This window comes from Pelophylax lessonae, assembly GCF_965119305.1.
Source record: "Pelophylax lessonae genome assembly, chromosome: 5".
In the NCBI taxonomy this organism is placed as follows: domain Eukaryota; kingdom Metazoa; phylum Chordata; class Amphibia; order Anura; family Ranidae; genus Pelophylax; species Pelophylax lessonae.
In genome coordinates, this window is record NC_138772.1 from 401,740,189 (window position 1) to 401,753,355 (window position 13,167).

The 13,167-nt window shown below is 40.4% G+C and overlaps 1 protein-coding gene across 3 annotated transcripts in view; it reads right to left on the reverse strand.

The window, feature by feature from the left end:
* OSBPL1A (oxysterol binding protein like 1A) overlaps positions 1–13,167 on the reverse strand; it is a 248,851-nt gene that overhangs the window by 214,088 nt on the left and 21,596 nt on the right. For 2 of the 3 annotated variants that reach the window (XM_082258671.1, XM_082258672.1), the window contains exons 3-6: positions 7,587–7,672; positions 4,498–4,572; positions 2,318–2,429; positions 126–211 (exon numbers count right to left, since the gene is read on the reverse strand). In XM_082258671.1, the coding sequence (XP_082114797.1) occupies positions 126–211; positions 2,318–2,429; positions 4,498–4,572; positions 7,587–7,672 (359 nt within the window). The remainder of the gene's footprint in view (positions 1–125; positions 212–2,317; positions 2,430–4,497; positions 4,573–7,586; positions 7,673–13,167) is intronic. The other variant, XM_082258673.1, reaches the window with a different exon arrangement.

Consider the following 13,167-nt stretch of genomic DNA (forward strand, 5'->3'; position numbering starts at 1 on the left):
TGCTCTAAAAATACATGTACATATTCAATGTCCACTAATACAATCATTATGTATGCATTCTGTAATATATGTGTGTCCTGATCTACAGTAATAAAAAGCCACAACATTACAGAACATCTGCTTACCAGATCTGATAATGTTGCAATGTCCCCTTCTCTTGCAGCACTCAGAAGGACTTCTTCCAGTTTTCTTTCCTGAGTTCGTTGAGCAGCTGGTTACATAAGTATTTACAAAGATTCATGTTATTTTCTATTTGGTTAGAATAGGAAAGGGTTAAATCTTCTGACTGGCTTGTACTGCTGTGTGTACCCATTAAAAGACTTTATTCATTTCCTGTCCACATCTCATTGTAACAGGAAGTGGTGGAAACTCTTTTCTGTAAAGGCTCAAACCGTAATAAACTAAATATTAGCATAAGGAGGAAGGGTTAGAGCCTCTGTCAGATTTGCAAGGTGTCTGCATCTCCATAGCAGAGGTTTCCAGTCGCGATGACATGCTGTAGCTTTACTGCCACAGTGTGAGCTGGCTGCGCAGAAACACATACGATTCTGCTTTTCCGGGTAGGGGGGCACTTCGGCTGTGCTGTAATTAGTCACAGCACAAGCTGATCAGCGGGTGCCGGCCAATGGATGACCGCCGACACCCGCTGATCAGCGAGGAAGACAGGACAGAGCTCTATCTATGTAAACAATGCAGGGCTCTGTCCTGTCAGCAGGGATGCACTGGTTTTCGTTTCCCTGCAAAGCAGGGGATAAAAACCGCCACATCCCTTAGTGAAAGCACCTTACAGTACACACAAACACTGGTTAGGCACACATTTAACCCTTTGATCGCCCTAGACGTTTAACCCCTTCCCAGCCAGTGTCATTGGTGCAGTGGCAGTGTATACTTTTAGCACTGATCACTGTGTTAGTGCCACTGGTTCCCACAAAGTGTCAAGTGTGTCAGATTGCCCACCATACTAAAACTAAACTTTTTTTTACCAGAAAGTATGTAGTAAAATACATATTGGCCTACATTGCTAAAGAAATTCGATTTTTTAAAACATTTTTATTGGATAGGTTTTATAGCAGAACTTTTTCAAAATTACTGGTCTTTTTTCATTTATAGCGCAAAACTTAAAAAGCCCAGTGGTGATCAAGTACCATTAAAAAAAAAAAAAAAAAAAAAAAAAAAAAAAAAGCTCTATTTGTGGGAAACAAAATTATATAAAATGTAATTTATGTATAGCGTTGCATGACCATGCAAATGTCAGTTAAAATAACGCAGTGCCGTATAGCAAAAAACAGCCTGGTTATGAAGGGGGTAAATCTTCCAGAGGGCAAGTGGTTAATTTCTCAACTAGTAACCTTTATTACAGAGGAAAACAATTGTTGATGAAGGGGGGCAGAAGGATTTTTCCTGGTACCATCAAAAGCATTACAGCCAAGTAAAATCAAGTTTTTTTTATTACATATTCATTGAAAATTTTACAAAAAAGGGACAAAAAAATGCAATGATAAAAATTGAACCCAATTTAATGGCTCAAACCTACATTGGATATCTACCCAAAATCATGAATATAGCAACATTAACAGACTGGGTATACAGTTAGCCACAACTCGACAGGTTTCACGGTTGATCCGCTTCTTCAGGAGTTTCAAATGGGAAAAGAGTCAGTCCTATAACAAAAAATATTTTTTGTTATAGGACTGACTCTTCCCATTTGAAACTCCTGAAGAAGCGGGTCAACTGCGAAACATGTCGAGTAGTGGCTAACTGTATACCCCATCTGTACATATTGCTATATTCAGGATTTTGGGTAAATATCCAATGTACAGTTGAGCCATTGAAATTGGTTCTTTTTTTATCATTGATTTTATGTCTCTTGTATATTTTTCAATCCATATGTAATAAAGAAACGTGATTATATTTGACGGTAATGCTTTCGATAGTACCAGGAAAAATCGTTCTGCCCCCCCCCCCCTCCCCTGCAATAGTTTCCTCATTTAGGACATTGGTACCTTTATATCAACTACGTACGGGTAACAGCACCTAAATAGGGTATTACAGAAGAGACATGCAGGTTCATAAAAGAAAAAAAAAACTTTTTTATACAACCTTTTTACATGGAGGAAAGACCATCATTTTCCAAATTTCAGAGTATTATGACAAGATAATGAGACCGTGCTGCTATACCAGATGGTTTCAAATAAACCGGATATAATAATATCTGATGGCTGACACATAGGTAGCAGAGAGTGCCATCTTGTGGCAAAAAATTCTGCAGCATATACACTTTTTTTTTTTAACATAATGGAGAAAAAAAAAAAATTACCTTCTAACATGGCCTTGACCTCCTTATCCTGTGCTACATAAGCAGCTGTTTGTCCTTCACCATTTATCACTGTAGTGTCTGCATTGGAAGCTAATAATAACATCACAATTTCCTGATAAAAGCAAAAAAAAGATGCGTCTTAGAACATAGGCTGCATCCAAAATTACCAATTAGATCTTTTTGTACATGAAACACAACACAAATTTATCTAGGTTAGACATGAAAATAACACAGCCTGATCTGGTGGGGTTTACTGGACACTGATGGGTTAGACCAGTGGTTATTAACCTTATTGAGACCAGGAACTGGTAAATTCTTCCAAAACCTTCCATGTGCCAACAGAAAAAAAACAAATTATACTCACACAGTAAAAGCGTGGGAATGCAAAATATGTTTGAGGGCACTGAATAGGGCTGGGTGCCATTGATGGGTGTTTTGAGGAGGTTAGCATAGCTACAAACTGTCCCTGATTTCGAGGAACTGTCCCTGATTTAGAACAAAGTCCCTCTGCCTCTCTTTCCTCCTCATTTGTTCCTCATTTTGGTTTTATATAAAATGCGCCATCTTAAAAAAGTGTTTCCCAGTGCAAAAATCTTTCATCCAATTTCTAAATTGCTGCATTTGTAAATTTCAAAAGCAAATATAAAGGAAGAATAGTGGAATAGTGGTAAAAAAAAAAAAAGCATCTTTGGGTTTACCTAAGATTTTTTTGTATATTTCTCCTTTAAGGGGGTGTGGCAGGAGATGTGTCCTATACCTACGTACTTTGTCCCTCGTTCCCATCTCAAAAAGTTGGGAGGTATGGGTTAGGGGACTCTGCAGCGGACTTGGTGGCCCTGTCAGGGATAAGGTTTCTGGAGGGAACTGGGGTTATTCCAGGAGGCATTGCAGAGGCACTGTAAGAGATCAGAGGAAACTGCTTTGGCTAGGAGACACTGTGGGAGATTGGAAGACACTGCTGAAGTTTGGGGGCAATGTGGAGGTCTAGAGGCCCTGCAGCAGGCTGGGGACACCAGGGGAGGTTGGGGGCACCATGGGCAATTACGGTAAGTTAGAATCACTAGTGAAGCGGAGAGGCACTGTGGTAGGTTAAAGGGATCTACAACTGGCTGGAGGCCATGAAGACTATGAAGAGGGAGGCCATGGCCCGGTGGTTGAGAACCACTGGGTTAGACCTTCTCTTGGCATAGTAGAAGACGACCTATACTTAAAAAGCCAAGCCGAGACATGCTAGGAAGAATTAAAAAAAAAAAAAAAAAAGAAATAAGGGAATATTTACTTCTTTTGAGGAGAATGTAGTCCATGAAACAGAATCCTAGGCATTTAGTCACCTGATCTCCTCTGAAGGGTTCTCACTACCGGATACTTCATTCAGCAGCGATGTGCATAAACGCCTAGGCCTAAATGTCGAAAATCACTCTCCTGTATAATAATAAAACCACTAGCAAAGAAAAAAATATGCTTATTTGCACATTCGCACTATGAGGACCCATTTTCTAGTAGTTCCTTCTTATTTCTCATCATTCTGCCTGCATTAATGTTGTAGGCCTGTGAACTCCACATATAAACCTTCTTAGCAGTGCAAGCAAAACTGGACCATGTTTATTTACATGGGAGCTAGGCTTTACTTGATAGGGCAGCAGGAATAAATTAGTATGGGACGTGGATATTAATCTCTCTCTTCTAAAGTGCTTTAAACATGATATTATGGATATTGTGTATGTCTATTGTACACCTTTTCTATGTAAAATTGCATGTGTTTGTTCATATTTTTTTGGAAACCAATAAAGCTACCAAAAAAAAAAAAAAAAAAAGTTCTCTAAAATATGTTATAAGTAGTGCCAATCTTAAATACCAACCAACTAAAAAAAAACCACAATCAATCAGAGTGATGTGTACCTACTCTACCAAGCAGTATCAATATTATAATATTTTTTATGAATGTTAAAGTTGGACCATGATTACATGATGGGCACCTTATAGGTTTTTGATTCTTTTTTAACTCATTTTGTAATTTTTATTTGAGCACACTAAAACAAATCTTTCTAATTCATAGGTATAGATCTCTGCATCCGGTAGCACACAACAGCACAGTCATCGGCAGCATATGAGAGATTTGTGTTTGCCTTTATTACACCCTTAACGAGCTCTTTGATGGGGTAAGAAAGCATGCTTTTCACCTTACGTCCAGTAAAGGCAGCTCGGTGTAATGGAGTGTCCCCCATATCATTCAGAACACAGATGTCAGCTCCTGCCTGGGAGAAAAGGAAAAATTACTATAGGCAAAGTTATCCATGTAGCAACAAATAAACATGCATCAAGAGAGGTTAACGTGTTACTAAACCCACAACAGTAAAATCAGTCTGTAAACTGTATGCAGTAAAGCATGCTTGTTATACTCACTGTGGAACCTAAGGGGGTCAATCCTCTGTATTATGTGAAAAGGCTGTGTGATCCAATGTATCTGATCCTCCACATACCCCTAATTATTTCCTGATAATACAGAGCTTGGGGACAAGCTGCACATGCTTAGTTTGGCGTGTATTGCTAGAGAGTTTTTCTTTGGAGAGTACATGTGATCAACACAGGGCCAATCAGCACTGTCCAGACAGATGGTCAGGGGAGAATGAAAACGCCTACAAGCTTTCCTAGGAACTGATAGAAGTCACAAGACTGCTCTAACTGCTGATGAGAAAAGATATTTAGCAGTTTATATTTACTAAAATAAGTGCATTTCCATGTTCTGTGCACTGTGGGAGACCAGATATAGGGATTGCAGGATTCTGGGTTTAGCAATATTTTAAAGAAAATTGCTCTTTTTCAGCAATCATATCATACACTGCCACTGAAAGCGTACTTATCACAGTTACACAAAATCCCCAATGCTTAGATGTGGTGGCTGCATACATTTTCCTTTAATGGTTTTCTTTTTTTTTTTTCCACCTGGTGATCCTGTGAAGAACACTTGCTGTCCCTTTATGTCTACACTTTTTTTCTCCACTGTAACTATTAATGGAGCTTTAAGTTACACTCAGTAAGGAGAGCTCTGAGAGCTGTTTGGGAAGAAGAGACACACGCCCCTTCACACAGCAACAGGTAGATGAGGCTATCAATCAAAGGCTCTGTACTGGTGCACTCTCCCTGGTCACCTTTTTTGGCTCTTGGTGTCAGCAAAAATTGTCAGAATTGACTAATGCAGATAACAGAGGAACCAGGCAGCAGCCAGAAATGTCACCTTGTGCTCTGGAGTGAGACAAGTACACACTATAGAGGGGTATGCTTTGTTCATATTTATTGTCTGAGGTTTACAACAGAAGAAATCTCACCTAAACAGGAGTGCGGGAAAACAGGGACACACTGAGGTTCTCTCCACATACAATGTTTATGGCACATGCATGGCAGCCTTGGCACATGGCACATGAAACAGAGATTTTTGGAATGTTTTTTATTATAATGTATTGATGCATTTTAACCTATGTAGTTAATAGAATTTGTTAATTATATTTTAGTAGATTGTCTTTACACACCAGTAAAATTCCAGTGTCCTCCTGTTTGCCCACATTCCTGTTTAGGGCGGGATTTCTTCTATTGTGATTTAGTGCCGGTTCACACTGGTACGATGCGGGGACCCTGTGAGTCCACTGCGGGTTCCCGCATTGCACCCAACTCGCAGGCGGTTCACACTGCCACTGGGAGTGTCAATAAAAAGTTAATGACACCCCCAGATCAGTTGGCATATCGCAGTGCGAACTCGGAGAGGAATCGATCACAGAAGTGTGAACACCCATGTAATCAGATTCTGGTGCGGACAAAAAAAAAAAAAAAAAAAAAAAAAGGGTCCTGCACGACTTTAGTCCGAATGTGATGTGAATTTAGCCATACAATCCATGACGTCACATCCGGGTTACGCGGCTGCTAAAGGCGCCAGATTTAAAAAGTGAGTGTATTCAAAAATGCCGTTTCGGCGATTTGAATACATGGAAGTGTAGTTGAGGGGTCTAGGGTCTTTTAGACCCCCGATCGCTCCATAAAGAGTACCTATCACTGCCTATTGCTATCACAAGGGATGACTACATTGCTTCTGACAGCAATAAAAGTGATCAGATTTTTTTTTTTTTTTTTAAACCGGTGTTAAAAAAAAAAAAAAATAAATAAATAGGAAAAAAATAAAATAAATACATTTTAGACGCCCCCGTCGCCGTGAGCTCACGCACGAAAGAAAACGTATACAGAAGTTGCGCTACAAATTAAATCGCTGTTCAAACCACACGTGAGGTATCGTCACGATCGTCAGAGCGAGTGCAATAATTAAAAAAAATTTATATATATATATATATATATATATATATATATATATATATATATATATATATATATATATATAAATAAATAAATAAATAAATACACACACACATACTGTATATTATATATATATATATATATATATATATATATATATATATATATATATATATATAAAAATCAGCAGTGATTTTCTCAGCAATGGGATGAAGTCAAACACTTTCCACAAGAAATTTCCTATTCACAATCCTGATATTAGACCTTTCTGTTAGTGTTCCCCTTCTGTAGAATAGTTGATGCTGCATGTTTAATAACACAAAAATATTTTAAAAATGTTAAAAAAAGTTTTACTGACAAGTATAGGCAGACTTTCAGTTGTACTCCAGCAGCAGCTGATAGCCTTCCTCAGTACTGGATCCAACCAATCTGAATGCTATCTTCATAGCTTGTATGGTTTTTCAACCATACCCTATTATAAAGTAGAACTAAAAAAGGCAAAACTTTTTTTTTTTTAGTTTGGATAGAGTGGAGAGGGATTAGAACACCTGTCGGGTTTTATTGCTGCCTGTGCCCCCCCCCCCCCCCCCTGGAGATTAATCCTCTCAATTTGTCCGGTTTACCAAATTTTGGGTTGTCCCCAGAAAAGTAAATGGAGGGGAAATCTTTCAATGGGGATGCTAGTTCTGGTGATCTGGGGGTCCCCAAGGAATTCCCTTAATTTGGAGGGATTTCCTTTCACTTCCTGTTGTGGCTATGGAACAGGAAGTGAAGGAAAATCTCTGCAATGGGACACAGGTGGGGAGAAGAAAATCTGACAGGGTTTATAACCCTCCCTGACTTGATCCAAAAATGAAAAAAAATAAATAAATATTAGGTTGCCTATAGTTCTACTTTAAGAGAGATCTTATTTCAGGAGGGAAAAAAAAAACATAGCATATACCTCGGATTTTAAATATTGGTGCTTTACCTTCAGTAAATCTTCTACCACTTCTTTATGCCCGAAATAACATGCAAGATGAAGAGGTGTCCATCCCAAATTAGACTTACTTTTACCTGAGGAAAAATAATTTGTTTACATGATATGGGTATTTATTGCTATTATAGCATGTTGTTAACTTCTCTTTCCTTCCTTTGAATCCCCATAAAACTGGCCATACACTAGTAGATTTTTGAATGGAAATCTATATGAAAATTCTCAGTACCCTCGATGGCTTGGTAAACGTTGTTCAAAAGCACCTTAAAAATGTGTTTGCTTACCAAACACCCGAAAGCATGCCTTCTGGATATTTTAGATAAGGAGCAATGGCAGAGATATGATAAAATCATGCCAAGAGGCACTATTCTTAGCTCAAAAAGCTATAGCAATGACATGGATCCAACCTCAATGGATACAGATGGTGAACCACATATTGCCATACAAAAAAAAAAAAAAGCTAATTTTTCAGTATAGAGGATGCTCCAAGAAAAACAAGAAGATCGAGACAAAAAAGAGGGGGAAAGGAAAGTGGGACTTTGATTGAGGTCAATGCTGCATGTAAAAATAACGGAGATGGTATATGAAATAAGGATTTATTTTATACTACATGATGATGTAGCATGTGTATAAATAATTAAATATGTATAAGAATGGATATCAAATAGATACAGACATGGATCAGAAAGACAGGATATGTAACAAATCATGTATGGATACAATTCATAAAAAATATATTAGCAATTAAAACATATATTGCAATAACAAAAATATACATATCACACACGTAATACATAATTCCTGATCCGTGTCCTAGTCCACATGAGTACTGCATAGCTCTACGCGTTTCGTGGAAATCACATCCACTCTTCAGGAGCTTTATAGAATAAACTAAAAATAGAGACTAATTTGTCAAAAATCTCACCTAGAATTGGCAGATGCACGGATACTGTCCTAAAAATTAATAACGGCAAATCTAAAGGTCAGATACTTGCATAACAGATAGAAAAGATTATTATTATTAACGAGTATCAGCCAGAGGATTGCTGGAAAACTCTGGGGTACAAAATTATGCATAGAGAATAGATCGTTGCGGGGATGCACCAAGTGGGTGTATGCCTGATACGGGGCTGAAAACAAGAAGATTTGGGATGCATGGTGTTCTTCCTCCTTCACTATAATGAGTGAAGTTGTGCAGAGTTATCATTGACTTGTGACCTAGGGAAGCTGTACCTTTGAATATTATGACCCAGGTCCTCCCCTGTTGGTATTGAGATTTTTGTAGGCCCCGGAGAATATTCAGTATTTAACTTTATTTTGGAATTCTAAGAAAAGTTTTGTAGATGTCTTTTTGACCTGTTTAGTGTCTGTAAATCGCATTCTGTGCCTTATACTGTGCTCACGTTGAATCTAATAATGCAATGCATATTCGTCAATATAAAAAAAAAAAAAAAGTAAAAAACACGTTTGCTTTTAACATTTTGATTTTGGAGTGAATTAACTTCACCACACGAACACCACATATTAGAAATTCATTTATTTGAAAATTCAATCCCGGGTAAAAATGAATGTTGATTTCACACTAATAAATAATTAGAAAATCAAAACTTACCTTCTTAAAATAAAAATTGTTGTTCTGAAATCTACTAGAGAATATGCAGCTTTAGGCTCAAATAGTCTTTTTATTTTGGAAAAGACTGGGTTTCAAACCTAATAACTTATGTTTTTTTCAGGACTTGGTAACAGATTTGTGTTGCCTTAGGAGGAGTTTATGTGTAATCTCCATCAGCAACTGTGAATAGAGGTGTATATAATATATATATATATATACACACACACACACACACACACACACACACACATTATATACATATGCACACACACACATATACACTTATAAGATGATGCGTTTTGATCTTTTACCAATAGTTGATATAAGTTAAATGAAGTTAAGTTGTGTGAAACCAGTCTGCAAGTGTTAGTAATTGATTTGCCAAGTCCTTTTGAAGTGCAGGAATGTTAGGTTGGGCTAAGCTTGTTGGTGTCACTTCTTTCATTGTCTCTGCCTGCACTTCAAAGACGCTCTCTTTAGATATGTAATGAAGATGGCCATCTGTTGAGGAATGGACAACTTTCCCAGGATAAGACCTTGCATATCTAATGCCCCAATTCAAGAGGAGGTTAGCTAGCATAATTAAATTCTCTCTCCAACAGAGAGGAGGTGCTAGCAAGATGCTGGGTTATGTTAAAGATAGGAGATGGGGAAATTGTCCAATCCTGAACGAGATAAGCCCAGAGGGAGGAGAGGGGTAAGATAGCTCCCCCAATCAGTATGGCAGTAAGCAAGCCTATAAGTTAGGTATATATTAGTTTAGGTATATATTAGTTAAGGCTTTGAAGAGGGAAGTCTCTGAGAACCACCAGACTAGAAGGAAGCTCTCATGAGCATGGTAACTATGGAATATACCTCTTCCACTTATATCGAAGTGCCTGCCCTATGTGTTGTCTGTCTGGCTGTTTGTATCTTCCTGTTTTGAGTATCATACTCTGTATTTGTTCCTTTAACCTATGATTTTCTTCCTTTTCTGTACTATAGATAGATTGGTGTGTATTAGTTTAGGCCTCCTTGCTATTTACCCATAAATTTCTGTTGTTGTGTTAAAGCTTTCACTCATGGTCAAAGAACTCTCATTTAACCCAAATCATAATCGGAGATACAATACATCTCAAAATATAGCTTATGGGTAACATAATTGGAGACCACGAATCGTTAGCCCATGACACAGAGATTTGTACATACATTTGTATGAATATTTTTATTGATGTAATTTTTTTTTTTTTTTTTTATCATTAACGATACATAATTACTACTACTTAATAATGTCCATTTATTTTTTTATTTTACACAACAGGATAGCAGTATTTTTTTTTTGCAGGTGGGGTAGGAGTTGTTAGGGCTGGTGCACAGCTTTTACTGACAGCCAAAGGTTCCAACAATAATAGCCACTGGTATCCCCCATAGCTGCTGTGACCGGATAGCATTGAAAAACAATGATAGGATAAATAGAAGCTAAACTAACATTGGCTAAATCTACCTATGGCTGTGAAAGTTGGACCATAAGGAAGGCTGAACGCCGAAGAATTAATGCTTTTGAACTATGGTGTTGGAGAAGACTCTTAAAAGTCCCATGGAAGGCAAGAAGATCAAACCAGTCAATTGTGAAGAAAATTAACAGATGGAGGTCATGCATTAACCCATGCAGCATGCCTCATGTTTGAACACAAAACGGAATTTTTGTAAAATCTTACCTGTAAAATTCCTTTCTCTGAGTCCTCCGACAGTCGCCGCCTCTTCATATTCGTCACATATGGGGTATTAGACTTTGCTCCGAAGGAGTAGCTAGGCAACAGAATATGTTAACATTAAAGCTTTTAACATATCCCACCCTCAAGGGGTGGTCCCCTCAGTCAATACCCTCCTACTTCCTGCAACCATATCTCAGTTTTAGTGGAATAGCAGTAGAGTATACAACCAAACCCCAAAAGAGGGGCGGGGGCGGCGACTGTCGGAGGACTCAGAGAAAGGAATTTTACAGGTAAGATTTTACAAAAATTCCGTTTTCTCTTACGTCCTCCGACAGTCGCCGCCTCTTCATATTCGTCACATATGGGGACGTCCCAAAGCAGTGCAAACATGAGGGGTGGGAAACGCATCCGCGCCGAAAAGGCAACGCAGTCTCCGCATCAAAGAAAGGAACCTTACCAAAGGAAGGAAACCAGCTGGGCAACAGAAAAAAACAAGTGCTCAACAGGAGCAACAACCCAGGAAAAGACAAAAAACCAGGGGATACAAAACTTATCCCAACAGCCAGAGGTCCCCAACAAGGGACCCTAGGGAATTGCCGCACTAAGAACCTTGCGGCCAAAGGAAGCATCCGCCGATGCCTGAACATCTACTTTGTAGAATCTTGTGAACGTGTGTACGGTCGACCAGGTCGCCGCCTTACACACCTGGGCTACAGAAGCCCCATGACGACAGGCCCAAGACGTACTCAAAGATCTAGTAGAGTGCGCCTTCACAGGCACAGGGGGAACCTTCCCCTGCAAAGCATAGGCCTGTTCAATGGTCTGCCTGATCCATTTGGCGATGGTAGAGGCCGAAGCCGCCATGCCCTTCCGAGCAAGGAGTCCGTCTTTCGAAAAGACTCAGTCGATTTAAGGTAAACCCTTATCGCCCGAACAACATCCAGAGAATGCAATCTCACCTCCTTTGGATGTTTAGGCTTCGCGCACAGCGAAGGCAAGACAATATCCTCATTAAGATGGAATTCCGAAACTCGTTTCGGAAGAAAAGAAGGATTAGGTCGCAAGACCACCTTATCCAAATGAATAACCAGATAGGGAGATTTGCAGGACAAAGCCGCCAGCTCCGACACTCTGCGAGCCAAAGTGATCGCCACCAAAAAGGCGACCTTTTTGGACAACATAGACAACGAGATCTCCCTGATCTGTTCAAAAGGAGCACGTTGCAACACAGACAGAACGAGATTCAAGTCCCAAGGGGGCAAAGGATCCCTCCTAGGAGGAACCAGATGCCGCACACCCTGAACAAAAGTGCCAACCAAGGAGTTGGAAGCCACGGGACGTTGAAACAGAACGGCCAGTGCAGACACCTGACCCTTTATCGTAGCCAGCGCCAAACGCTGATCAACACCCGTTTGAAGGAAAGACAGCACACGGGAAACCGAGTACGTGCGGGGTGAAAACCCCCTGGACTCACACCAGGCAAAATAGGCCTTCCAAGTACGGTAATAAACCTTCCCCGAGGAAGACTTCCTCGCGTTGATCAAAGTATGAACGACCTCTGGAGAGAGACCCTTCTCCTTCAGGACCTCGGTCTCAACAGCCAGGCCGTCAAAGCCAGCGACTGTAAAGCAGGATGGTATATCGGTCCTTGAGACAGTAGATCGTCTCGAAGAGGCAGACGCCACGGGGCGTCGACCGCCAGATTCACGAGGTCTGCGTACCAGGACCGGCGAGGCCAGTCCGGTGCCACAAGAATCACCGTGCTGCGTTCCGAGTGTAACCTGCGAAGGAACCTGGACAGCAACTGAATCGGTGGAAACGCGTACATCAGCCTGTACTGATGCCACGGGGCCACTAACGCGTCCGACGCGTCTGCCCGAGGGTCGCGCGTCCTTGCCACGAACCTTTTCACCTTGTTGTTGAGACGAGACGCGAACAGGTCCACATCTGGAAGACCCCACTTCGCGCACAACATCTGGAAGACAGCCGGGTGGAGAGACCATTCCCCCTGATCCAGGGTCTGGCGACTCAGATAGTCCGCCTGCCAGTTCTCCACCCCCGGAATGTGAACCGCCGTTATCGCCGGGACATGAGTCTCGGCCCAAGACAGAATGTCGGCCACTTCTCGTCCGTCTGCACCCGAACCGGGCAGCCCTGCAGCCGGTCCGTCCAGCGATGAAGACAGACTTATCGCACGCAATTCCAGAATGTTGATCGGAAGGGAAGACTCCCCCTCCGACCAAGTTCCCTGGGCAGACAGAACGCCCAG